Here is a 27,665-nt window from a genome sequence, read left to right on the forward strand (position 1 = left end):
GTATTTTCCCTGCTTTCAACTCGGGCTGACCCGTTGCCAGTATGTCTTTGAGTAGATTAGCTTTTGATGTTAAAATCTTTTGATATATCAACCCCAAAAGCCATTAGCCGTTTTCACACCGATATCTCGCCGACACGACATACAGACAGGATTTACTCTTATGGACAGTATAAGAGGAGGCTGTGGTTTATAACAGCTGTTCTTAGTGAGAATTTGTGTGTATTTTTGGCTTCAAAATTCATAAAATAACTTAATTAATTCAATGTGCAGTGATAATTAAGTGTAATATTTAACTATAATTTGGTGTTTTAATTTTTCTAAATTTAAAATTTGCATCCCATATTTATTTTTGGACGAGAGTTGAGCTTGAACTTTTTACAGAAGAAACATAACCTATTTTTTGGACATGTAATCAAAATCTGGGAATGTAATAGTTTTGGGCCAAGCCTGTTGTTCCTTCCCAATCATATTTATATGATTTGTTATTGTTTCCACGAATAAATAAATAAATAACTGCACGAGGTCTACTGTTCACAGAACCTCTTGTTTGAATCATTATCAAATTCGCTGACCAACGAAATAAACTTACTCCCTTCTTCTTTATGAAGATATAACATGATAAAATCCATCATAGTCATAATATTGCATAATCACAGTTATACAAACACAATAACATGCTGATCTCTATTGTATTAATTGTGTATAACATTGAAATAACAATTGGAGCTCAATTTGAGAACAGTAAATTCTGTACAAGGCTTATTTATTATAATGTAGAAAGTCGAAGCATTAGATTCATACAAACCAAATAGTAGTCCATTTTGCAACCAAATAGCACCCATTTCAGAAGTAACGTACCATTATAATCAGAGCTCATGCAGCAAAAAAGGTTTTACTGCACGAAAAATTCAAAACGTTTCATGCGCTGAATTTTCAATGTGTTTGACATCATAAAATAAAATGTACTTGCCTATTCAGTGGTTATTTTCTCTCTCTTTTTGGTCCTGATATTCATTGCCTATTCAGTGGTCATTTTCTCTCTCGTTTGGTCCTGATATTTTAGTGCAAAACTCGGCAATTATAAGAGTTAAATGACTCCACTGGCCACTGTATATATACTGCAGTACTCTGATTAAAGTTGTTACTGTCCTAATGGTATGCAATTCTCGACTTATCTTTTTTGCAAAATTCCGTTCCATTAATTTCATTGGTTACATTTAATGTTGAACACAAGGGATGTGGTAATATTGTCATTTTCTGGGTGATAATTTCCAGGTTTTAGCTGTGCTCACCGCGATATTCCTCATATTATATACTTCGTTATGTCGTTTCGTTATCGTTGGTTTATTTTGTCGGTTTAACCTTTATTCTTCTTAAATGGTAGTCACAGACTTCACTGGTTTTGGGTAATGGATATAGTTATTTTAATTGAAGATTCAATAAATTGGAGTTGTTCTAATGTTCTTTAAACTTTTGGTTGTAATGCTATCAAACTCTATAAAGCCAAACAGTATCTGACGTAACTGTAACTGATGTGTATGTTCTGCTGTTCAATGCTCAAGCTTTCTGTTCACTAGAAATTATTAATAGACAGAATTTGCTATGATGGCAGTATTAGAGGAGACTGATTTATAACTGCGCGAGGTCTACTGCTCACAGAACTACTAGTATTCAATATGGCTACCTGTCTTCACAGCAACAACAAGAATATAAACTTATTTATCTCTTTCCTGTATAGGGCTTTTTCAAAATGGCATAAATGACCGAAACATGTTGTGATAAAATATTTTAAAAAAAGGGTACTGAGATTTTTATTTTCTTTATATTTATATTACAAACTGTGTAACAACAATTTGACATTGCCAAAATCATTAATTTATCTAAACAATTTGACATGTTAAAACAACACAGAAACTTTAAAAATATATTGTTCTGTCAATGATAGAAAGTGTTGAATGAAAAAGACTAAGAAATTGTGACAAAAACCACAGATTTATTGATACTTAGAAAGACCGGTTTCGGTTATTACATTACAAACTGAGTTTATCAGAGATTGACAATGGTGTAATAACCGAAACCGGTCTTTCTAAGTATCAATAAATCTGTGGTTTTCGACAATTTCTTAGTCTTTTTCATTCAGTATGAATAATTACCACAATATCAACTTCTCAACTACACAAAAAGTGATACAAAGTGTGGTATTGATGCACAGATTCTCACAGAAACACATATAATTTCATCGATTACCACTATTATTATTTTGTTATGATATAAATATTAAGATAAAGAAAGGAAAAAAGAAAAACGGTGTTGTCGAATTCCACTATAACATTTTTATTCACCAAAACTAGTTTTCGTTGCCTACGGCAACATCTTCAGTGGCAACTGAAGCTGATATTTACAGGAAGCAGATGGGAAACATTACAGGTGTGGCAATATTTACAAAGGTTGGCTATTTGATAAAAATATAAACTAAGTACTATTACAGTATTAAAACATACAAACAAATAGTGAAAATATTTAATGGAATACATATGATTAATTAATATAAGGATGAGATATAATTTGTGTAATAACAATTTCCAAATGAAATGTTTGACATGGGAGGGGGGAGGGTGTTGTGATTGGAGTTTATATTTTCACTATTTGTTTGTATGTTTTAATACTGTAATAGTACTTAGTTTATATTTTTACCAAATAGCTACTTTTCTTTTAGGTTACCCAACTCCAAATCACAACACCCTCCCCCCTCCCATGTCAAACATTTCATTTGGAAATTGTTATTACACAAATTATATCTCATCCTTATATTAATTAATCATATGTATTCCATTAAATATTTTCACTATTTGTTTGTATGTTTTAATACTGTAATAGTACTTAGTTTATATTTTTATCAAATAGCCAACCTTTGTAAATATTGCCACACCTGTAATGTTTCCCATCTGCTTCCTGTAAATATCAGCTTCAGTTGCCACTGAAGATGTTGCCATAGGCAACGAAAACTAGTTTTGGTGAATAAAAATGTTATAGTGGAATTCGACAACATCGTTTTTCTTTTTTCCTTTCTTTATCTTAATATGGAGAAGTTCCACAATATCTCTGATAAAAGTGTTAAATATAAATATTATATAGAATCCACTATTATTCTTATTTTGATGTGATATTATTTCTATTGATCATCTTAATTTTATTATAATTGGAATCAATCAATCAATCGGACCACATTAGCCTGATATCACTATGTTTTCGTCTACGTCGTTTATTCAGTCTATGCTAATTTATAGCTAACTCAATATGTAAGGTAATAGGTACAGCCCAACTCATAGTCCCATTGTTAGTCAAGGAGATTATTGCACTGTAGTTGGAGATTAATACTGGGTTCGGTATTATCTTGAATCGATAGTCAGACAGTAGTTAATCCTCGTTTAGTGGCACTGATCAAACCCGATAACTTCCCAGGCCGGGCGGGCGAATCCACACACAAACTGCAGCTGATACTATACACATCTATAACCATAATCACACATGATTTGCATGTTGGTTTGATCCCGTTGAGTTATTGCAGGGATCTGTGCAAGCTTCTAAGATTTATAGCTTATCATCAGGAGATGTAGACGAACTGCAGGGATCTGTGCAAGCTTCTAAGATTTATAGCTTATCATCAGGAGATGTAGACGAAGATCTAAGCTCCCTACACGTGTGTCTTGGGGCTTCCTTGTTTGAGATGAATGGATCATCGAGTATAATGTAGTTCTAATGCCAATGTAACTAGGTATGTTTAAGAGATACTGTATATTAATTGTCTTTAGTTTGGGATTAATTGTGTCTGATCATTAGTAAGTGCAATGTGCATTAGATTTCAAAGCAACACAACGCATGATGATATATGACTGTGGTTAGTTTTCATTTTTTAGTATTCATCACTTTGTCAAGAATTGATATTTTCATAATAGCAATATCATAATATCATTATCAATATTCGATAATGTTTTTAAAGTTTTCAAATTGTCAGTATTCTTCATATTCTTATTCTTTAACCTTAATACTCGGTAGGCATTAGGGCTGTATTTAGCAATTTGGTACTCCTAGATCCAATAGTTTTCCTCCCCGACTGTAGTTAATTTAGAGCTACATTTATTTTGAAAAAGCTTGAGCAGGATTATTATTTTGATTGCTTGAGCTCAATATCACGATGCAACTTCATAACTATTGTAATTTTCAAAAGAATATACTGGATGTTAACTTTAAGAATTGTAGAGCAAATAATTCTAGCAGGTAGAGACTGCCGAGCACTGTTTCTAATTCACGCCTTTTCCCAAGTTATAATAGTAAATTTAATGAATTCCATGAATTAAGTATAAACTCAGGTATTTTCTAGATGTGTCGGCCTATTTCCAAATTCTAAATTTTATTCCTTCAAAAAGGCCTGGCAGTCTTAGCACAAGGCAGAAAACCAACTTGAGACACCAGAAACTATGCAAGTGGTTATGATACTGTAGCCCACGTCCAAAATCAAACGAGCAACCTCATTGGCCAATGACTTGCAAGTGACGTTGTCAGGCTGCTTCCTTCCTATTGGTTGTGAGATAAGCTGTGTAAAATGGCTGCTAAACAACCTATTGACCAATCAGAAAGCTCCTTGGTCTTGTAGGCGACGACTACCAATTCAGCCATCCTTTCATTCATCCATCAATTTGGTATCCTGATAAATATATTCAACGATAAGAATGCGACGATTTATTTATTAACTCCGAGAGCGAGTGAATTGAGAAAGTTTAAAATTCTAATTCGCAGGTTCAGCTGGAAGTCATGACAAAGAGTTTAGAGAGTTTCTTTTCATCTTCTCGATTCTTGAGCGGTTTATCGGATTATGTCAATGAATTTGAGTAGTGAATTTCGAATCTAAATTTTGAAGATGTCAATGGATTTGTTTAGTGATTTGAATCTAAATTTTCAAAACCAAATCTCCTTCTACTTTTTTCTGTATTTATTGAAACCGAAATATTCCTTGCACTGTTGCAATAATTGATACAATGAATCCAATCAACATACTTTTTATTAACACTTTTCATGTTCACTGTAGTGATGCAAACAGATATTTTATACAGATGTAAATTACTGAGATATTGCAATTATTCAAATGCTAATGAATTAATTATTATCATTATTAGACGAAAATGAAAATTAAATGAAATTAATGTGTTTTGTTTCAATGTGGAAATTAGTGAAGAATTGGAAAGTTGCACATCACCTTTATTTGGACAATTTATTTTATGAAGTTGGGATGAAAAGAAGTTTTGGAGTGTAGTCTGTTTCTTTGTCTTTAAGTTGATTGTAGATGATAAATAAATAAATAAATGCTGTAATTCACCCCGAAGACTTCTGCTACTACAAATATTAACAACAGGGTAAACATCTGGATGGGAATTCGATGAGCACTACAATTCAAAAATTATAATTTCATTAACTATTCAAAAATATAACTTTTGAATAGTAACGCTCATCGAATTCCCATCTAGCTGTTTACCCGGTTGTCAATACTTGCAGTAGCAGAAGTCTTCGGGGTGAATTACAGCATTGGATTTGGATTTTCGATTAATAATAATTATTAGATATTTCACTTTTTGTGAGAAATAATTATTGTGGTAATTATTCATATTGAATGGAAAAGGCTAAGAAATTGTCAAAAAAACACTGATTTATTGATAATTAGAAAGACCGGTTTCGGTTATTACACCATTGTCAATCTTTTTTGACAATTTCTTAGTCTTTTTCATTCAATATTAGATATTTTATAATTTTTGATCATGTCTTTATAGTTTGAAAATAATTATCTGCAATTATGGGAGGAAAAATCAGAATAGAATACTTTTATTGTTCCATGACTGCAATTGAAAAAAACTTGTGATGCATTCCAATACAGTGAATATAGATTTCACAAATGCACAGCAATTTAACAAGTTTTCAACAATAACTCTCAATAATTAACAATTATCTGCAATGGGATAGAACTGTGATGAGACCCAGTGCTTACAATAAATAAGCACAAGCTCCTTGCAATTATACAGGGTACCTAGAGTAGTACAAGACAACACCTTCATAAATTTGCGAGGAAGCTGTTAGCACAGGCTAATCTCTCAGGGTTCGTTGCCAGATGCAATGATAAATTGCTTGAGACTCGTCTGGCTGGCATCATTTGCTAGAGCAAGACTACCACTTAGTCCTCTTGGCAACTTTACAATGAACCAGTCATATATAACGGTTTCTCAGCTGGATGAATGTGGATGTGGACTGTGAACATGTCATATCATGCTCTGGTCAGATATTTTTTTCTTCTAAAAGGTTTTTGAGATTTTTGTAATAGTCATGTCACAGGTTACAAGCTCGTAGAAATTCTGTCCAAGTTGACGAAAAGTCGTTGAACCATTCATTACACAGAATGTTCATCTGCATGAAGTGACTAAGTTGACGAAAATTGTTTTTGGTGATTTTACTACAAAAAGTTAAATGTTCTGAATCTAATAAATGATCTATTTCAATGAACAATTTTATCAGCACTAACTCCTTTCCTTTTGTATTTTTCGCGCCATCGATTTTTGTCTCCTCCTCTATGCTCTTCCTATTTCCTCCTCTTTCTCCTTTTACTCTTCTTTTGCCTTTTCTTTCTCCATTTCGTTTTCCACCACCTTCTTTTCCACTTCAATCTTCTTTTCTTCCTCCACTTCGTTTTCCTTCTCTATCTCGTTTTCCTCCTCCACCTTCTTTTTCTTCTCAATCTCATTTTCTTCCTTCATTTTGTTTTGCTCCTCCATCTCGTTTTTCTCCACCTTCTCTATTTCTATTTCGCTCACTCCTTTCCTTTAAGGCTCAATCCTTTCCTTTTCTATTTTTTGCACCATCGATTTTTGTCTCCTTCTCTATGCTCTTCCCATTTCCTCCTCTTTTTCATTCTCTTTTTCCATTTCGTTTTTCTCCACCTTCTTCCTCAACACCTTCTTTTCCACTTCAATCTCCTTTTCTTTCTTCACTTCGTTTTCATCCGCCATCTCGTTTTCCTACTCCACCTTCTTTTCCTCCTCAATCTCTTCTACTTTCTCCATTCCCTTTTCCTCCTCCATCTTGTTTTTCGTCCAACATCTTTCCTTCCACCTTCTTTTCCAGCTCAATCTCCTTCTCTCTCTCCATTTCGTTCTACTCCTCCATCACGTTTTCCTCCTTCACCTTCTTCTCCTTCTCAATCCCCTTTTCTTTATCCACTTCATTTTTATCCTCCATCTCGTTTTCCTCCATCATCTTTCCCACAACCTTCTCTTCCTCTTCAATCTTTTCCTCTTTCTCCATTTCGTTCTTCTCCTCCATCTCGTTTTCCTTCAACTTCTCTCCCACCACTTTCTCTTCTGTCTCATTCTCTTTCTCCATTCCTCCTTCCTTCATCTCGTTTTCCTCCTCCATCTCGGTTTCCTCCTTCATCTCGTTTTTCTCCATCTTCTTTTTATGTAGTATCCTTCTCTGTTTTTCTTCTACTCTGTCTTCCCAATCACCACCACCAACCTTTTATCTCTCTCTTCCCCTCCACACACACTAACACCAACCCAACTCTTCCATTCTTCCCTCAATTTTGCAAAGTAAGCAAGTTTTGTCGCCATAAACACGCTGTGAAAAGCCGCTCTATCACCGCCAGGGCACATGTAATGGATAACAAATGGTCGCTAAATAAATATTCAGTGCGGCTCTAACCGCGCGGTTTCGGCCGCATCAAATATTCCATCAACGCAGCAATGACCTGTTAGGGAACCGCCTTAATAGGTCCCGCGTTGACGCTCTGTTACCCGCGCGCGCGCTTTCTACCTTCCCGCGCAATTTCGTTTTACCGCGCTTTTTGTAGTCCTCTTTCTGTGCGTAGACAGTCCTTTCTCTCTTCTCAATATTATTGTAGCTTCTCTCTCTTCACTGTATATGCTTCAAGTTTCTATAGTTAAGTCCACGTTATAATGGCAGTGTTTGATCAGCAATGATATTGCTATTGTGATGGTGATGATATTGAAATGAATTAAGTAATTATGGGTTTGTGTTTTCATAGAGATAAACTTAGTATGGGTTCATTCGAAAAGTGTAGGATTAGGACTTCAACAATGAGACTTTAGTGATCTTGTAGCTGAATGTAAATTTTTATCGTGAGAAATTTATTTTTCTGTTAAAAAATAGTTTTCTCACATTAAGATTTTGCTAACTTGCGTCGGAGAAGACTCCAATTTTATGCAGGGTTGAGGTATTTTCACGGAACTGTATTTCCGTTAGCGATGGAAAATACACGAGTATTTGGGAATATTTCAAACTTGCATTATTTTCCTTTCCCACGGAATTATGCTCGTCTCCACGTGGACCGTTGTCTCGTTGATGGAAGGGGAACATAATTTGCGTGGAATAGTTCAGTTCCAATCAAGCCGCGGCCGAATTCACATTTAAAATCCAGAGGTAGCCTCGGGCCTCGAGGGCTCAAAATTAACGTGTGTGTTGAATTTGTTTGCTGTTTAAGTTTGTTAATATGTATTATTTTCCGCCGTAAGTTAAGTTGAAGTAGTTTATTAATTATTTGAAGTGAATATGTCAATGTTTGTTTAAATTAGTAAGTTATCCGGGAGTAATCAGTGTAGTGAAAATTTCTTAATAGTAATGAATTTATAATTTGATCGATTGTTTGTGCCATTAAATTTTCTAGCTCATGCTAAAACCCTTGAATGACCGAGTCCCTAGTATCATAAATATGTAATTGAGAAATGATTAAAGTCCACGCTACCTTCGTGAACAGTTAGAATCCAAATAAGCAGTTAGCAAAATCTTACATGCAGTCATCTTGAATTTTTGGAATGTGCAATGAACTGATATAGATTATTTTTTTATTGTCCAAATTTAAATCAGTTCAATTCATTTAATAAAATTTTACAAGTTTGATAGAATGCTAAAGTTTGTTGTTTAATCAAGTCCCATGACTCGCCCTTTAGAATTTAGAGATCTCTCAATTCTACCCCCATTCTGGGTTGGTTACACTATCATGAAAATACAAATTAAAAATTGTCGACCATTTTTTATAATAAATAGTGGTTGACAATTTTAAATTTGCCAGATCGTCTTTTAACAATGCAAAACTGATAATTAATTACCGTAACACAATATTTCATCTTAATCATGAAAATTCATTATGAAATTTTTGAAAAATATAATATCTTGCTTAATAAAATAATATGATTGATTATTTTAAACGAAAATGAACAGCTATTTATTTATTTAGCGTGTGGCAGATACACAGCAAATATATAGCTCATGAGTCTCAAATCCCTAGATATACACTGTATATTTCTAAATTCTTTGAGATGTTGTGTAGTTTTTGGTCAGGAGAATATAAGTTTGTCTGACCGCCATTATATTTTTGCTAGTTCATTTAGCGTTACCCAATGTGCACCATGGAGGCGAACTAGCCTCCAACAGTTAATACTAGTAGTTCTGTGAACAGTAGACCTCACACAGTATTCTCATCCACAAGTACCTGATTGAAACTTTAGACCTTATGGAAATACAGCAATAGACTGGCTTCTCCACACATCTGTGTAATCACTTGTCAGCTGATTTATGATGAATAATTCTACAGTCTGATTTTTACTCTAATATTGGCGTATGAAGGAGGCTCCTTTTTCCTTTTATATTATCCTTGAAATGCAAAATTTCCAAAAACCTTGAATATACGTCGACGCGCAATTAAAAAAGGAACATACCTGTCAAATTTCATGAAAATCTATTACCGCTCTTCGCCGTAAATGCGCAACATATAAACATTTAAACATTCAAACATTTAAACATTAAGAGAAATGCCAAACCATCGACTTGAATCTTAGGCCTCACTTCGCTCGGTCAATTACATCAATAAACCAGTATCAGCTACCGTCTATCGTAGGCATTTACAAGACAGAGGTTCGGCAACGCTGTCTCCTATCTTTCTCCACTGCCATTATAACGTGGACATCACTATAGGTTTTCACACTCTTGTTACAGAACTCTTTTTTAAGCTCCAAACTCTTGTGAAATGTTACAGTTCGCTTCTTTTCTCATGTGTTTTTATTTGATGGGTAGCTCATATTATTTCCTCCTCTACACTGAATTTCTAAGTTGGTGCTCTTCGGACTTTCTCATCTTTCCAATCTCTCCAAACATCTTTTTTTTCTCAGGGTGGTGCCCACATGTGCTCCAGTCTTATGTGTGAGTAATGAGTTGGATGAAGATGATGATGAGAGATAATTCAAGACACAGCTTTAGATGGGTTCCGATCCAAAGGGAAGCAATTTTTAAACTCAGAAATGATCACTTTTGAACACTTAACTACGACATAGCAGTCAGGTATTTATATAAATAAAAGCTATTAGCTTCTACTTACATTAGTGTAGCGCTTTCGGACATCAGGCCCTTCAGAAATAATATTGGAAGAATCAGGTCTGCATTATCTGCTACATTATTATTGGCTTCCACATCTTCACTTTCCTCCAGTATTTCATCTGCTTACTACTCCTCATTCTTTCTCAACTATCCTTCAAATTCAAAGGTATTCCCTTTGCTACATAATTTTTATGCTTCCTTATCCCCCACTTTTCTTCATATTGTGATGAATCTTTTGAGTAAATCTCATGAAAGGAAAGAATTAACTAGAAAAATTATAATTACCCTTATAAAATAAAAGGTTTGTCAAACGAACAGTTAGCACCCGAGCGATAAGGCTTCCTTATCAACAGCTGAGTATAAGATAAGAGTACCGTTTTGTACTATGCATTTTTTCAAAGAATTATTTAATAAAATTATAATTATTTTGCAAATTAAGTACAAATCATTTATGAATTGCTCATTGAACTTTTTTTGGAGGTTACACTTTTGTTTACAATTGATCAGATGTTTTGTAGCAGCTCAGACACAGCTGACTGACTCAATATATTATAAATGTCATGCCAGGTTTTCATGCAAGCTATAATATCATTTCTAAAAATTAAGAGCTATTGAAAAAGGACGAAGAATTTCAAATAGAAGAATAAATGTATATATTATTGTTAAAATTATTTATTACTCACGAAATTACATTATAATGCCAAATGTTGTTATAACGAACTAGGTCATAGCATGAATATTGTATCACTGATAAGAGCGGCAAAAATTGATTATAACAGTTTCGAATATAATAAGAATTGTATAGAAATATTAAATTATAAATTATTGATTCAACTGAGTCACATGGTGAATGAATCTCTTTGGCAAGTCTAAGCCAATCATATGACATAGAAATAGCACCAAAAGGGATGATCGTTTGAAAGCAGTTAATCTGTTATCAGACAGCAAACTTGCCTTATCATATATGCTAGTGCATGTACACTGTTTAGGGGAACTGTATCTAGAGAATTAAGCAATTTAAAAAATTATACAAATTAAGTTATTATTGTAATCAAAGGAATTATATTTTACTGCTTGCCACTGACGTCATGCCTACGTCATAATCATTGTACCAATGGCAAATTTTCATGCAAATTAATTACACAGAGATTCTCAGAAGAAGGTTCTAGCCAAATGCTTAGAAGAAGGCAAGTCACTTTCCTTTTAAAATCCTCACCGTTAAGACCTTGTGGAAAAATTACCAAAGACCTATTAGTGAAATTTCGTTCGATTTTTGTATTTTTTATCTGTGAGCCAATATTTCAGGCTAATTTATTTATTGTTTTGTAAATTTATTCATCAATTGATTACTCTAGAATTCTAATTTAATTATCCCCTAATTTATTTGGTGAAGGAGATATTTAATCAAAATTCCACACGTGCTAAGACCGAAGTCTGGACCAGCCACCGATCATACCAAATTTGATCTAAAGGAACCACGACCGCCAAGAGGATTCACGTGAGTTTTATATTTTTGGGGCCCCAATCTACGCTTCAAAAGAAAATACAGTGCAGAAAACATAAAATTTTCTCCGTTAAAGTAATGGCCACGCCGACAAGCGCTTATAACTATTAAGATCCTAGATTTTACCTGATATAGAATTTATAAGTACTTGTAGTTGATTAACTATCCTCCGCTGCCAGAACTACGACCTGAGTAATATTAAAAATCCTTTATAATTTGTTTTCACTATTTTTCAAAAACTGTTAAATTTATCAATTATAAATTCTGTTGGATCATGCATGGTATCATGCGAACACAAGCAAATTTCTAATTATTTTGTAAATGTTGAACTATTCTCAATCTGTAATCCAAGCTGTAAATCTGCACTGTCAAATTATCTATTTTACTATATTATATTTCCATTTTGTCAATTCGTCTTCTGAGTTCGATTATTTCTTAAGCCTGTCAATTATTGTGTCTGACACGTTCTATAATATCAAGAACCGATCAAGTACGATCATTGAAATAATTGATTCAACCTGGATATTGGAACAGATCTAAGTGGATGTATTGTGTGGGGTCAGATCGAGATTACCTACCTATTCTCTGTCCTTACCTGCTCATATATCAGCTTTTATCTGTTACCAGCTTCGGCTTGGGAGCGAATTTTTTGACTATATGGCAGATGTAGCTGTAGATAATATAATTTCCTACAATAGAGCTTAAAGCCCGACAAGACTCTGTTCTCGAAGTATATTCCGAACGATCTCTGGTCCTTAGTACCTTATCTTAATCCTTCGGAACTTATTAGAGACGCAGTCCCGTAGATTATCTACATCGGGATTTCTGCTCAACCTGTGTGATTTTATATGTTGTTTCATCACAGGTAATAGTTTTAAGATATCCGTATTCAGTGTTTAGCGACCGCTACACTACCTCTGAAAGTTTTATCATTATACAATCAGTCATAAGAAGAATCAAGGGTGAGCGAGTGTTTATGCCTCCCGCGATTCAGACGATTGTATCGAATCTTGTAGTGACTCAATCAGTCTGGAGTTCACTTAGCGTCCACGCACGCATTTTCAAATTTCTAACCTCAATACTGGTGACTCAGTACAAGATTCGTTATACGTGGAGCTATTTGCAGCACCACACAATTTGCCGACGCAACGTGAGGCATTTAAATAGAGCACCACAATATCCACCACTATACACCATTTATTTCCTCCGCTTCTTAATTCACTTCCACATCCTTCCAAATTTATCCTTCACATTGCAGGAATATCCTCTGTGTTACTTTATTTCCCCATTTTTTTCTTGGTTTCAATCTCACCTCTCCATCTCAATCATCTCTCCCCTCTACTTCCTTTTTCCTTCATTCTCTTTGAACGTCATCCTCTATTTTGGGCCTCTTTTTGCCTCTTCCTTCAACCTTCCACCTTTATCCTCCCTCTTCATTTTCCCTTTATTCTTATCCAAAAGTCATTCTCTATTACAAGCCTTTTTCCTCTTATTCTTTTCTTCATTCAATTCCCTTCTCTCTTCAGTTCTCTCTTTTCTTTAATTATCTTCTTCCTTCAATTCTTTCTCCTCTCCTTCCTCAAACACTTTCCCCCTTATATTCGCTTCTTCATTTGATCCTCTTCTTTCTTCAATTCTATTGTCCCTTCAATCCTCTTCTCTCACCTATTCTTTTCTCCTTCCAACTCTCTTCTCCCTTCAAATCTCTCTACCCCTCAACTCTCTTTCCTCTTGAATTATCTTCTTCCTCCGATCCTCTTCTCCATTAAATTCTCTTCTCTCTTCACATTTTTTCAGCCTTCAACTCTCTTCCCCCTTCAATTCTCTCTTCACCCAATCCTCTTCTCCCTCTAATCCTCTCCTCCCTTCAACTCTCTTCTCCCTCCAATTCTCTCCTCTCTTCTATTCCTCCTCTTTCTCCTTTCTAAGTCCTCTCCATTCTCTCTCTTCACATTTCTTCAACCTTCAAATCTCTTTTCCATTCAATTCTCTCTTCCCCCAATCCTCTTCTCCCTCTGATCCTCACCTCCCTCCAATTCTCTTCTCCCTCCAATTCTCTCCTCTCTTCTATCCCTCTTTCACAGTCCACCCGCTCAGTTTAGTGTTTAGTTCAAAAACGCGGCGGCAACTTGTATTCTGTTGCATCCCTTGTGTGCAGTTGATGGAGGAGTATTATACTGTTATTGTTCAACGCACAACCAGGCAACCCTTGTACCGCTTGGCAATATAACCCAAGATGTTCTCAATTTATTGGATACCGTATCTACTGTTGAATGGGATGGAAGTGAAAATGTGTTTAACATGAAGACTTCCATCGAATTATTCGTTTAAATTGGGATTGTCACTTCAACACTTTCAGTAATGATTTAGTCCTCTCTATGAGTTTATAATTAAATTGGCGATAGATGATATAGGTGGTCGGTTCATATTCATATTGAAGAAGACTTAAAAAAATCGTAGCAAATTTTTAAAAATAACGTAATACCAGTTACGGTTGTTATAATATTCTTAAAAAAAAATTTTTATTCAGGTCACATGAGCTCAGGTTATCGGTTGAAAATTGTCTGCAAATACTTTTGTGATACTCATGATAATTTGTGTCTTAAGCAAATGAAGCTAGATGGTTTTTATTTATAAGTCCTCTCCTGTTTAATTTAGACAGAAGTAGAAAATTGTTTAGGAAGAAGATTTCTATCGAATTCGTTCCAATGGAGCAAAACAGAAAAGTAGCCTTTTTCACTTCACTAGAGCTTTAAATACACTTTACTAGTGTATTTTCACTACAGCTATTCGAGCTTCAATAGAGCATTTTCTACAAGTATTCAATTGTAAATGCTGCACACACACCTTTTGTCAAATCGTACAGTACATATTATACTATAACTGAATTCAACCAGATTTTGATTTGGGTTTGCTCAAATTTTGTGGAATTCACGCAAGTTTATTCATTCATTGATAACAATTGATTGATACCTGTATAGATTGTGTACTCTTTCCCCGCGCACGGATCAACAGTCCTTGCGGGGAAATAATTATTCCATAAAAAAAATTAGCCTACAACAACGTAACTGATAACAGGTTGTAGCCTGAAACTTCTTCTGTAAAAACTTATCATAACCTTCTTAAAGAACTAGTATATGAATAAAAAATTTGAGGGAGGAACAATTTTAGGCCTGATGGTCCTCCCTCAATTATTTTGAAAGATATTATTGTGTATCTTCGAATCGATAAAAATGATTTATATGAATAAAAAATGAACGTGAAGTTCACGAGCTAATAAAATACTCAAATGAAACACAATTATGTTTTTCAATAACTTATATTCTCACTTCAAGTCACACAGAATGTAGTGTGGAGCATAAAACACTGGATTATGCATATCTAGTAGACAACCTGTGGTCCATAGGTAGGCTGCACATAAGGACCATTATTGGGGTAGACAACCACTGGACCATTATTGGGGTAAGGTCCATTGTAGCCTCCATTGATCCAGACACCGTTGGCGTCATAATATCCGCGACCATCTCCAGGGTAAGGCCTGTTGTCATAGTAGCCTCTGTTGTCATAGTTGTATGGAGCAGCACCTTGGATGATGACTGGGGTTGGAGGAGGCTGTGCATACACGATTCTCTCCCTTGATCGTCTCTTGCTCTTGCCTTTTTTCGATTTGGGGCCTGCCATGGCCTGAAAATTAAGGATAAAGCGTGAAATGGGTTGAAATCTATATATATATAAAAGCGAAATGGCACTCACTGACTGACTGACTCACTCACTCGCAGAACTAAAAATCTACCGGACAAAAACGTTTAAATTTGGTAGGTATGTTCAGTTGGCCCTTTAGAGGCGCACTAAGAAATCTTTTGGCAATATTTCAACTCTAAGGGTGGTTTTTAAGGGTTTTAAGTTCGTCTTTTAGCATGTATATTCTCCTTATTCTCTTAATTATAATTGAAAAAAGGCCATACAATATGTTAATATAGAACTATAATCTAGAGAGAGTACCTCTTCGAAACAGTTGTTAACTGGTAACTAAATTAATAATTTTGTCGAGTTGGCATTAAGTTGAGTTGACTTTGTTAGGTTGGCACCAAGTTGAAGATTGAAATGCATTTATCTCGGAAAAATTGATTGGGCACTGCTACTTCAATCAGAGCCATTCCTGGGAATATTATATTACTAGCCGTCAGGCTCGCTTCGCTCGCTATATCCGTTTAGCCAGACGTTTAGTCTGGACCCCCGACTGGATCGTCGTAACATATGATAAAAATGCTCAAATGAAAAATGCAGGCGAGCGAAGGGAGCCTGCTGATCTCATTCTTGGACGATCCAGTCGGGGGTCCAGGGGGCGGAGCTCCCTGGCAAGACGGATATGGCGAGCGAAGCGAGCCTGACGGCTAGTATCCTATACTATTAAACGAGCAATTTTTATTTATATGTTCAGATGTTTAGATGTTTATATGTTCAGATGTTCATATGTTCAGATGTTTAGATGTTTGTATTTCACCGGATCTCGAAAACGGCTCTAATGATTCTCACAAAATTTGGAACATAGTAGGTTTATAATATAAAAATTCGATTGCACTAGGTCTCATCCCTAGGAAAACTCGCTGAACCAAATAAAAATAATAATTCATCCTTGGGAAAACAGCTGAGACTTTCGTCGTCTGTGGATAATGGAAGTGAGTGAGCGAGTTCGTCTGTGAAAATCAATATATCACATCTCCGAAATTCATAAATTGAGCACGGCCTAAAAGATGGAGAAACCTTAAGGGTTTGAAAGGTCAAATTATTCATAATTATGAAAAATAATAATCTTATTCAAAATAAAAACATATTTTCGCGATGTTATCATAAATTCATCATAATTTTCAAAGTTATTTATCCGTTTACATAAGTCTTCTTTCCATTGAAAGTGTTATTCAATTTGATCTGTAAACAATTTATTCTGTTTTCAAATGTTTGGCCTGAAAATTGGACTTGAATTCAAGTAAATGGAACATAACCTACTTTTTGGGCTATTTATAGTGTATAAATCAAAATTCGAGGAAGAAACCGTTTTGTTAGTCCTTCCCCAATCATTTTAAAGAATTGTGCTCTGTTTTTAAATAGATGAATAACGAGCGAAGTTCGGTGCCCCGATATTTTGTAATTACTTAACAAAAAATTATTTATTTATTTTCTTTTAACACTGTTGTTAATTGGTGAATAGATTTGATTTTATTTGAAAAATATTTGTCAACCCCAACGGTGGTTTTGTATAATGTTTCAAGTGGATATCATTAGTATGTTGAAGAGTCTTTGGATATAGAGATGTATAAAGCACTTCTTGCGCATGCTTTTTCTCGATTTAGGGCCATCATGCCTTGGAAAATCAAGGAAAAAACGTGAAAATAAGTGATGGAAACATAATTTCATGTTGGTATAATCATAGAGAAAATATAGCATAAGCAGCTTCAAATAGTGGCTTGAAATTTGAAATTTGTCGCTGGTCTCACTGTCGCAGGATTTTTTTGTCGTTTGCCTCGTTTGACATCCACCCATTTATCTTATAATATTTCCCTTACGAAAATATTCCTCGCAGACATTACTCCCATAATCCTCTGTTTATCGTCTTGATCTTAATTCAATTATCTTATTTCAACTTATTTACCCTCCTTCTATCATCTACTTCTCCTTCTCTCTCTCCCACTTATTCTTCTTCTTCTCCCTATTTTTCTTCTTCACCTCCCATTCTTCTCGTTCCCAATTTTTCAGCTTCCGCTTCAACTCTGACACACAAAAAACGATGAGTAAAATAAGAAAAATGATCCATGATTTTTGTCAAACCATAATCCGCAGTTTAATGGGAAAGCTAACCGCCGTTAGAATAATTCCAGGGAAAGTAATTTGGATTTCTTTTGGCGGTTTTCCTTTTTCGCTTATCTCCGGCAAACAAACCTGGATGCATAATCCTGCTTATTTTCTAATTTTCTCCAGTCAAGTCAGGAGTCTTTGCTGTGATGTTTAATCGCAAATCTTGCTGGCATTTTTTTTTCTTTCATAAAACTGGCACGACTGGCCTTTTCAAGCTTTTACAATGTAGATTTAATTAGTTTTCAAAAAAGGGGTTCACTGTTTATTGAGGTTTGGTGTGAGTGGAACGCCGCTGGTTTTTCAAGAATCCAATTCTCTGTGATTGTTATCGGTGAACTTAATTTATTTTCTTAGAAGTTATGTATTGGATTTGACAGAATCGAATTCAACAGATGATGAATTCGGGGTAAATTTATGGTGAAAAACAGGAATAAATTTTTAGCACCATCTACTCATTACATTCTTCAATAGGCACACAAATATTTCAATGTAGACGTATCTACATCTCCCAATTAAAAGTAGTTTTTCTTTCAAGTTAAATCTTTTCCTACCAAATGTTTTTCTCTCCGTAGCAAATAATTCTTCAAATCTATATTGTTTTGTTAAGCTAAATTTACATTTGTTTGTGTGAAGGTATAAGAATGTATACTTATTGAAAACATGAGTTTTAAAATACTTATGGAGTGAATAAATCACTTTATCTTTATCTAATGGATGAATAATAAATGAAAATGCACTTATTTGCAGTGATCATAATTTATTATGATAGTTTATTTATGATAGTTTCAGCTTCAGTCCGATGATGACCTACATCGGTAGAAACGATCGTTACTGCTAATCAACATTTATTCATATCATTTTGTTAATGTGTATTTTTCTCAAATTTAGTTTAATATAATATTAATTTTCATAATTTAGTTTATCGATTTTAATTTCAGCGAATTACGCCAGGCCCACACAAACACAGGATTTTAAGCCTACACGTGAGTCTCTCACAACGTGAGGGTATATATAAATTTACTGTAACTGTACTGTATTCTTTGTAAATTGTGAGAATAAATTGATTGGATTTGATTTGAATACTGAGTGCATATTTCACTTTATAAGTGTTTTAGAATTGAAGTTTACCAAATTAATAGAGAAAAAGTATGGATATGCAACGCAGTAATCCAATTTTGTTTGAAAGTTACCTTTGTTTTTGTTGTGTTTTTCCGTGTTTACTTGCTTTCAAACTGTTCATTTTCTCATTCTTCCTCATATTATCAATTTCGTTTTCGTTAGTTACTATGTTTCTATTCATTGGTTGTATTTCAACGGTCTCATGACCATACTCATCTTTCGCAGAATATATAGTGTTACCTCAGTATTCTCAAAAGTTATTGAATTTCTTGGACTTTTATGAAACTAAATAAAAATTACCTGATAACCTGTGGCAACACCACAAATCTATCAAAACAATTTGTGTAACTTTTTTCGGCTATCACACCATCATCAATATTAATTTAGTAAACGGAAAGCTTTAACATTGAGTAGCTAAATGTATAGTGGAGATGAAGCCCTACGATTGGTCATTAGCTGTCGACCAATGAAGGCTGAGCTCTAGGCGTGCATAGTCTCAGCCAATGACAGTAGAGCTCAACGTTCCCTCTCTAACAGCTCATGGCCAATCGTAGGGCTTCTCCCTTACTATACGTTTAGCTGCTGATTTCCAAGCTTTACTTCCCGTTTACTGGAGATTGATAATGATGTGAAACAAGTATCATGATTTGATTCAATAAATTAGTGGTTTTGGCAATATCAAGTTGTTATCATCCAATTCTTTGATGCAGTCTTGTAGGGGTATTCCAGTAAAACATGCTCTTTATTACAATGTTATCTGAATTTTTTATGGGATAAAGAATATTTGAATTTTAATTTGCATTCAATAACTTTGGATTGGAATATCTTATTCCACTCAACTCCCGTTTAGGCATTCAATAAGTTTCAAATAACTCGAATTTCTATTGTTTCCTACTTCAGTAAGCTCCACACGTAGGTCACAAGACCACATTTCTCATCAAATACAATCAGGTACTTTTCCGTACTTTACTCATGCTCAAATACTCGGAAATTTCATACTCTACTTCTCGGAAATTTCATCTCAGAATTATCTCCATTCCAATGAAATTCGAAAACATGTATGAAGCCATATTCCAAGAAGCTAAAACATGAGAGCATTCCATGAAGGAGACTTTGTTTCAAACTGTAACAATACCATGAGCATAAAATAAAACAATCTTATAAGTTTTTACTGCCATAAGCTTCTATTCTGCAGGATGTGAGAGTTGCATATGGAAAATAATACTTCAAATAATCATAGACGAGCTCTGATATATGATTAGATCTCATATCATATTATCCTATTTGGGAAGAGCTTTTGACGTGTCATATACTGCGGGACCGTTGCTTCCTTGATACACTTTCATATGACGAACAAGTAAAGTAATGTAAGATCTCTTATAAGAGGGAAAATATAGGAGAAATAAGGGATAGAAATTGGGTGAAGATAGAAAGAAAGGGAGAGTGAGTAAGAAGAGAAGAGAAAGGAGGATAGAGTGATTTTGTAGAAGGAAACAAAGGGGGAATGTTAGAGAAAGGAAGAACACTGAAATTGCCAGTTTAACAATTTCTTTTATGAATTTTACAGCGCGTTGATTGTCTAGCAGGTGTGTGGAAACGGTGAAAAAAGTTAAGGGAGGATAGGAGAGAGAAAGAAGGGAAATGAGGAGTGGGGTGTTGAGGAGGGAGGGGTGAAGGTGCTAGAGGAGGAGGTGGTTGAAGAGATGGTTGCGGAGGTGGTGGAGGAGGAGGAGGAGGTGGATGAGGATGAGGAGGAGGAGGAGGAGTAGGAGGAGGATGAGGAGCTAGATGATAAGGAGAAGGCGATGGAGGGGGTGTTGGAGGGTGAGAAGGAGGAGGAAGAAGAGTTGAGAGGCTGTAGAAAGAGTTTTGTAATTGGCGATTTGCAGACTGTCATAAAAGTGAATTACAGTGTCTCCTCGGCCTTTATTGCAGTAAACTGTTTGACAATAGCTGAGGGAAAAGATTGGACTGAATTGAAAACTTGAGAGAGTAGGAGAAGAATGGAAAATAGAGAGAGGAAGAAGTAGGAGAAGGAAAGAAAGTTTCAGAGAGAGATGGTGGATAGTCTAACTTGCGCTGTAGAATGAAAGCGGGGTCAGATATTCAGAAAGATTGAGTATACTTATTTATTTATTTATTTGTTGATACAATTACAAGTCATATGAATATGATCGGGATAGAACAACAGGCATAGCCCAAAACTATTCTGTTCCCAAATTTTGATAAATAGTAGTAATTTTTATAAAAAAATTAAAAAAGGATGAAGAAAGGAATGATACTTGGATGAGGAGGAACATGCACTGTACAAATGAAGCGGGGAAACATATACTTTGAAAGATAAAAAAGGATGGAGAGAGAATAATACTCAAGAGGGAGGGGGAAATCAAACAATAGATTATTATTAATAGACTGAAAACAAATTATGATAGAAAAGCTATTAATATTTTTGTTCATTTGTTTTTGACTATAATACTTTGAGAATACTTCCAGAGAATTCAATATGATCGATTAAGAAGCGAGAAATGTGAAAGATGCTTTAGAAGTTTTTAGAGAAATATGAAAGATGCTTTAGAGGTTTGGAAAGTATTTCTCTTGGAATTAATTTTGTCTTGAAAGTGTGATGTAACGTGAATTTGTGGAAATAATCCTCTATTGAGTATGGGCAGAGAAATTTTGAATGTAACTTATGAATGAATGAAACTTGAAATAGTTTGTGTAGTTCATTACTATATTTTCATTCCAAGGAATATCAAAGTAGTACAACGGGTAAGTGCATCACATTTCAAGTACCTAGGTTGAATAATCAATTGATTAGAGTCTTTAAACGTTTATATTAATAAACAATAATCAAACCGTGATAGAATTTTACAAACTGTAAGTGTGAGAAGCCACAGAAAAAGAATAGATAAATTATATCTCTGTTTCCTCCAAGGAGAAACATTTACATTAATGTAAAACCACGTGGAAGCCATTGAATAAGAATAGAAAATGTATATCTTTGTTTTCTCTAAGGAGGAACATTTTAAATTAATGTTAAACCACGTGGAAGCCATTGAATAAGAATAGAGGAATTATATCTTTGTTTTCTAAAAGGAAAAAAAATTACATTAATGTAAAACAACGTGGAAGCCATTGAATGAGAATAGAGAAATTATATCTTTGTTTTCTACAAGGAGAAACATTTTATATTAATGTAAAACCACGTGAAAGCCATTGAATAAGACTAGAGAAATCATATCTTTGTTTTCTCTAAGGAAAAACATTTTACATTAATGTAAAACCACCTGGAAGCCATTGAATAAGAATAGAGAAATTATATCTTTGTTTTCTACAAGGAAAAACATTTTACATTAATGTAAAACCACGTGGAAGCCATTCAATAAGAATAGAGAAATTATATCTTTGTTTTCTCTAAGGAAAAACATTTTACATTAATGTAGAACCACGTGGAAGCCATTGAATGAGAATAGAGAGAGTATACCTCTATTTACTCTATTTAAAACATTATTACCTACATTAATGAAAAATCACGTGCAAAAAGTTTTTCATGTATCACGTGGAAGACATTGAATGAGAATAGAGAAATTATACCTCTGTTTACTCTATTTAAAACATTATTACTTACATCAATGTAAAACCACGTGCCCGATTATATATTGAATATTGATCAATTTATCAATAGTTCCCAAAATTTACAAACCCTGTTTTGGAAATATCGCACTCAAAACACAAGTTCCGAAATCCAATGAAACATCACCATAATTTGAGCACTCAAAAGTCGTTAGATAGAGTTCAACTTTTGAGCTGAACCAAACTTTCGGATTCAGCCGTCTGTGGAAATTCTAACGCCTTGGGCTTTGAGTAATTTTGGCGCCGAAAAACAGTTTTCCCGGCATTTTCACTCTCTAAACATAATTTCCGCTTTTGCTAACAGCAAATATTGAATTTCTCCTGCAACGTGATTTAGGTTTATAGGCAGTTTATAGAAACTGGGAAGTTGAGTGAGGGTATGTTTTGGTTTAGGAATAATAGATTTTGTAACTGTAACCAGAGATCACAGAAATAATATAATAGTATTTACTTACTTTATTATGTTATTTTACTTACTTTTACAATTATTTACTTACTTTAAGCTGTAACCCACCCATCAACCTATACATAATATTATGGAATACCAAAGTGTGAAAAAAAATCAGTTCAGACTATAAATTGTTCTGTGATAGCTTATCAATTCAATTAATCTTTGAATCTTGGATGTTTACAAAAATAATATAATTATATTTACTCACTTTATTATGTTATTTTACTTACTTTTACAATTATTTACTTACTTTATGCTGTAACCCACCCATCAACCTATTCATAATATTATGGAATACCATTGTGTAAAAACAATTCAGTTCAAACTAAAAACTGTTCTGTGATAGCTTATCAATTCAATTAATCTTTGAATCTTGGATGTTTAAAATTTTTACATCTTAGGTTATCAATTTTCTTTTTAAAATTTCCGTGTATACATATCTTCTTATCAACTTCCAATGACTTGCAAGATGTAGCTTTACTGGAATTTTTTACTTTTTTGCATAAAAGCTTGAACTAATGCAAAAATAGTGGCATCCCGACATATATTCATATATATAGTAGCGGACACATTTTTCCAAATAAGCGAATAATCAATCTATTATATCAATATGTCTTTATTATGAATTCAATTATTCACAGTAACAATTTTCACCTACTGTTTGTCTTGTAAATAGTATTGTAATTGAATATGAACCGAAATACGAAAATGAGAGCATATATATGCTCCATCTACGTTTTACTATTACTAATCGCTAATATACGATTACGAGAAGGTATGGTTGAATTTATTATAATGTGTTTCATTCCAAGTTTAAAGTTCAAAGGGATTGTTGATATTTTTCCGTTTAAACCAAGATGGTGCATATCAGCATAGAGAAACAATAGCATAAGTAGATATCCCATGGTATAGGGCGTTTATGTCGCAGCTTTTACTATTATCTCAACTGCTGATAGCCCACGTAGTTTTTTCCTGTGAAGCTTTATGACGCTGTTAGTCTCTCATATTGTGCCGTTCATACACTCTTACCCGGTCATAACAGTGAAAATTGACAATAATCGACAGTAATCGGCTTGAGATAACAGTAAAAGTTGCGACATAAACGCCCTATACCATGGGATATCTACTTATGCTATTTTTCTCTATGATATCAGTTACTTCCTCCAAAAAAGTTGATCTAAAATACCAGTTAAAACCATCAGTTGATTCAGTTCAAATAATAATAGTAAATACTGCGACCATAACTTACATTGATTAAACAGGCTTACGCCCAGTTGCACAAAAGCCGGTTAAATTTCAATCCTGATTAATTTCACAAGAACCAATACGAGGATTTTCGAGAAGATCGCTTCTTTGATCGGTTCTCGTGAAATTAGTCAACATAAAAATTTAACCGTCTTTTGTGCAACCGGCACTTGCCGTAATAGTTGAAACAACTTTGGAAAAAGCGACCCTTAAGCTGCGTTTACACCAAAGTTATTTACAGAATGTTTGTTTTTCCGTCCTTATAGATTCTATTAGATTGAACGGAACTTGACAAACACATATTTTCATCATGTGTATGATAGGTTAAGTTCAATCTAATAGAATCTATAAGGACGGAGAAATATTATTATTACAATTTAGTTGCGTAAAGCCACACATTTTTGAGCAAGGCTCAAGTGGCATGCAACATGTCAAGTTCAGGATCGGGATCCTGAGAATGCGTTGCAGCACTCCTCTATTGTATAGGGACATGCCTCTACCAATGTTCTCGTTATCTTAGATAAAAACACTTTATAACCACCACACTACCTAATATCCTCTTAAATAAACATTTGGTTAATAACGTTGGTGTAAACGGGCCATATACACAATCTACGTTCAACGCTAAACCACGTTTACTTGTAGATATGGTTGCATTTATCATAATTTGTTTCATACGAGGTTTAAACGAACAGCTGACATTTGTCCGTTTGAACCGAGTACCTGTTAGGCCTAAGAATTATAATGAAATTTATCATTGATCAAACATATATTGGTAAGTGTTGAAAATTATATTAAAATTAATAAATCTGATACCTATTTTTTCTTACTCACCGAGTCAATAATGATGGCAGATACGATGAGAAGAATCAGGGCAGCCCTCATGTTTGGTGTTAGTGATGTAAACCGGTGTCAACCTCAACTGACAAACTTTTAACTGTGTCCCCTTATATACCCACAATCTCATAAAAAAATGTTCACTTGCATACTAAAACAATGTATCACTATTGCATACAAACTAACTCTATTTACATACCATTAATCAACCAATTATTATATTCAAAAGACAAGAGTCACAAACCACTTATATTGTTCAATCTTTCAGAGTGTATTCGAATAAATTAAATAAATAAATCTCCGTTGTCAAGATGTACATTGAAAGTTTGAAATATTTGTTGTTCATTCGGGGTCTTCGATGAGGCATATAGTGAGAACCACTCTAAATTGTCAGCATTAGTCAAATGAGAAGCATTGATGTTTTTATTCATAAAATACTGCCAGTATCTAGTGAATCTCAAGATACTTGTTATAATAAGATCTGATTTATTAGGCTTGTACAAGCATTTCTTGTAATAAATCTAGTATTGCAACTAGCTATCAATATGACCTGATTCAAATAAACTGTACTGAGAATGCAGTTAGTATAATAGTACCTTGCCTAAACAATGATATTTGGAGGTTGGATGGTTATTGGATCAATTTATGTTCTCCTAGAGTAGCTCAATGTTTTAGAATTTACAGATGGAAATTAGAATAAAGCTAGACTTTGAATCGATCTATGTTCTCCTAGACCTACTTATTTTACTTTACTTTACTTTCATTGGCGCTACAGTCCGATGTGGACCTTGGCCTCCTGCACAATTCGCCTCCAATCGTCTCTCCTCTCCGCCACATTCTCCCATCCTCTGATGCCCAAAACAAGCAAATCGGCACTCACATCCTCCAGCCATCTCCTCCTGGGCCTTCCTCTTCTACGCGTACCAATCATTTTACTTTTCAACAACTTATGCGGTAGTCTGCAGTGCTCCATTCTCTGGACATGCCCCAACCATCTCAACCGTTGCGCCTTTATAACTCGTACAATATCTTCTGGTCCCATGAAATTGGCAATCTCTTCATTATTTCTGATACGCCTTACAATTTTTCTCTCAAAAACACGCAATGCTTGCTCTTCTCTACTAGTCAGCGTCCACGTCTCAGCACCATAGGTGGCCACTGGTCTGATCAGTGTTTTGTAGAGCCGCAGCTTAGACATGCGTGATAAGAGCTTTGACTTCATTAGTTTCATGTGGACAAAGTACGCCTTGTTTGCAGCTAAAATTCTGCTTTCCACGTCCGCTCGTACCTTGTTCTCACTATTGAGAAGCGAACCCAAGTACTTGAACTGCCTCACATTTTGAAGCCAAACTCCTCCCCCACATTCCAGATCACCAACATGTCTTCTTCTCTCGTTTGCTGACATCATAAGATATTTAGATTTTTCTATATTAATCTCAAGACCCAACTTCTTACCTCCATTTTTTAAAGTTTGGAGCATGTCAACCACACCAGCTTTGCTTCTTGATATAAGCACCACATCATCTGCGTACGCATATGCTTGCTTGGACTTAGTTACAATACTGCCGCTTGTCTGCAATGCTTTAAGAATAACATCAAGTGCCAGGTTAAAGATAACTGCCGAGAGTGCATCACCCCGCCTTACGCCTCTATTCACTCTAAATTCTTTACTTAACTTGTTATCTATTCTGACACAAGCTCTTGCACCTTCCATAGTGAGTAAGGCCATTTTTACCAACTTTCTTTGGTAAACCACACCTGGTAAGTACTGTAGGTAACTGCTTCCTGTCTAAACTGTCGAACGCCTGCCGGAAGTCAACAAATACAATGTGCAAGTCTACATTAAACTCATAGCACTTCTCCATTGTCTGCCTCATTACAAATATTTGGTCCGTTGTCCCTCTGTTGTTTCTGAACCCACACTGAACTTCACTGAGTTCTTCCTCTGCATATAACGTCACTCGCTTAAAAAATAATTGTGGAGAAGATTTTATAGGCTATGTTGAGCAGTGTTATTCCCCTATAATTATTGCACATGAGTTTGTCCCCTTTCTTCTCCTAGACCTAGACCAGCTCAAAGTTTTAGAATAACAGATGGAAATTAGAATAAAGGTAAACTCTGTTAACTCTGGTACTGTGATGCAGCACTCTGAACATTATAATAAGTAATCTCAAAATTTAAGAAGATACTCCAACATAATCCTATTATATTGAGCGAGCAATTTCTGTATTTTTATATCTGGTTATTCATATTCATATCTGGTTATTTATGTTCAACGGATCTTGAAAACGGCTCTAACGATTTTCTCGAAATTTGGAACATAGTAGGTTTATGATATAAAGATTCGATCGCTCTAGGTCTCATCCTTGGGAAAACTCGCTGAAGGACATTAAAAGGATAATTCATCCTTGGCTGAAACAGCTGTGGATAGTATAAAAGTGAGTATGTGATAAATCAAAATATCGCACCCTCGAAATTCATAAGATGACGTATAGCCAGCTGTGGAATATAAACACGATCATTTTAGAGAATTGTGTTCTGTTCATCAATAAATAAAAACAACGAGCGAAGCTCGGTGCCCCGATATTAATAAG

General features: G+C 34.6%; 2 protein-coding genes across 3 annotated transcripts in view; one reads left to right on the top strand and one right to left on the bottom strand.

Annotated features, from left to right (window-relative positions):
- The window catches only part of LOC111046282 (cyclic AMP response element-binding protein A), a 244,898-nt gene that overhangs the window by 218 nt on the left and 217,015 nt on the right, over positions 1–27,665 (top strand). The gene's annotated exons all lie outside the window — the stretch shown is intronic.
- On the bottom strand, positions 15,236–25,285 carry LOC111046281. Its single transcript, XM_022331793.2, has 2 exons — positions 25,068–25,285; positions 15,236–15,616 (listed from the first exon to the last, which is right to left on the bottom strand). The coding sequence occupies exons 1-2, from the start codon at positions 25,116–25,118 to the stop codon at positions 15,314–15,316; spliced, it is 354 nt and encodes a 117-aa protein (XP_022187485.1). The 5' UTR covers positions 25,119–25,285; the 3' UTR covers positions 15,236–15,313.

Source organism: Nilaparvata lugens, chromosome 12 (assembly GCF_014356525.2).
Source record: "Nilaparvata lugens isolate BPH chromosome 12, ASM1435652v1, whole genome shotgun sequence".
NCBI classification, from domain to species: domain Eukaryota; kingdom Metazoa; phylum Arthropoda; class Insecta; order Hemiptera; family Delphacidae; genus Nilaparvata; species Nilaparvata lugens.

Bases quoted from the DNA above. Each gene is read 5' to 3' on its own strand.
- LOC111046281 (XM_022331793.2), bottom strand. From the start codon at position 25,118: ATGAGGGCTGCCCTGATTCTTCTCATCGTATCTGCCATCATTATTGAC. The intron at 15,617-25,067 runs GTGAGTAAGAAA...CTTAATTTTCAG, and splicing joins CTGCCATCATTATTGACTCG to GCCATGGCAGGCCCCAAATC.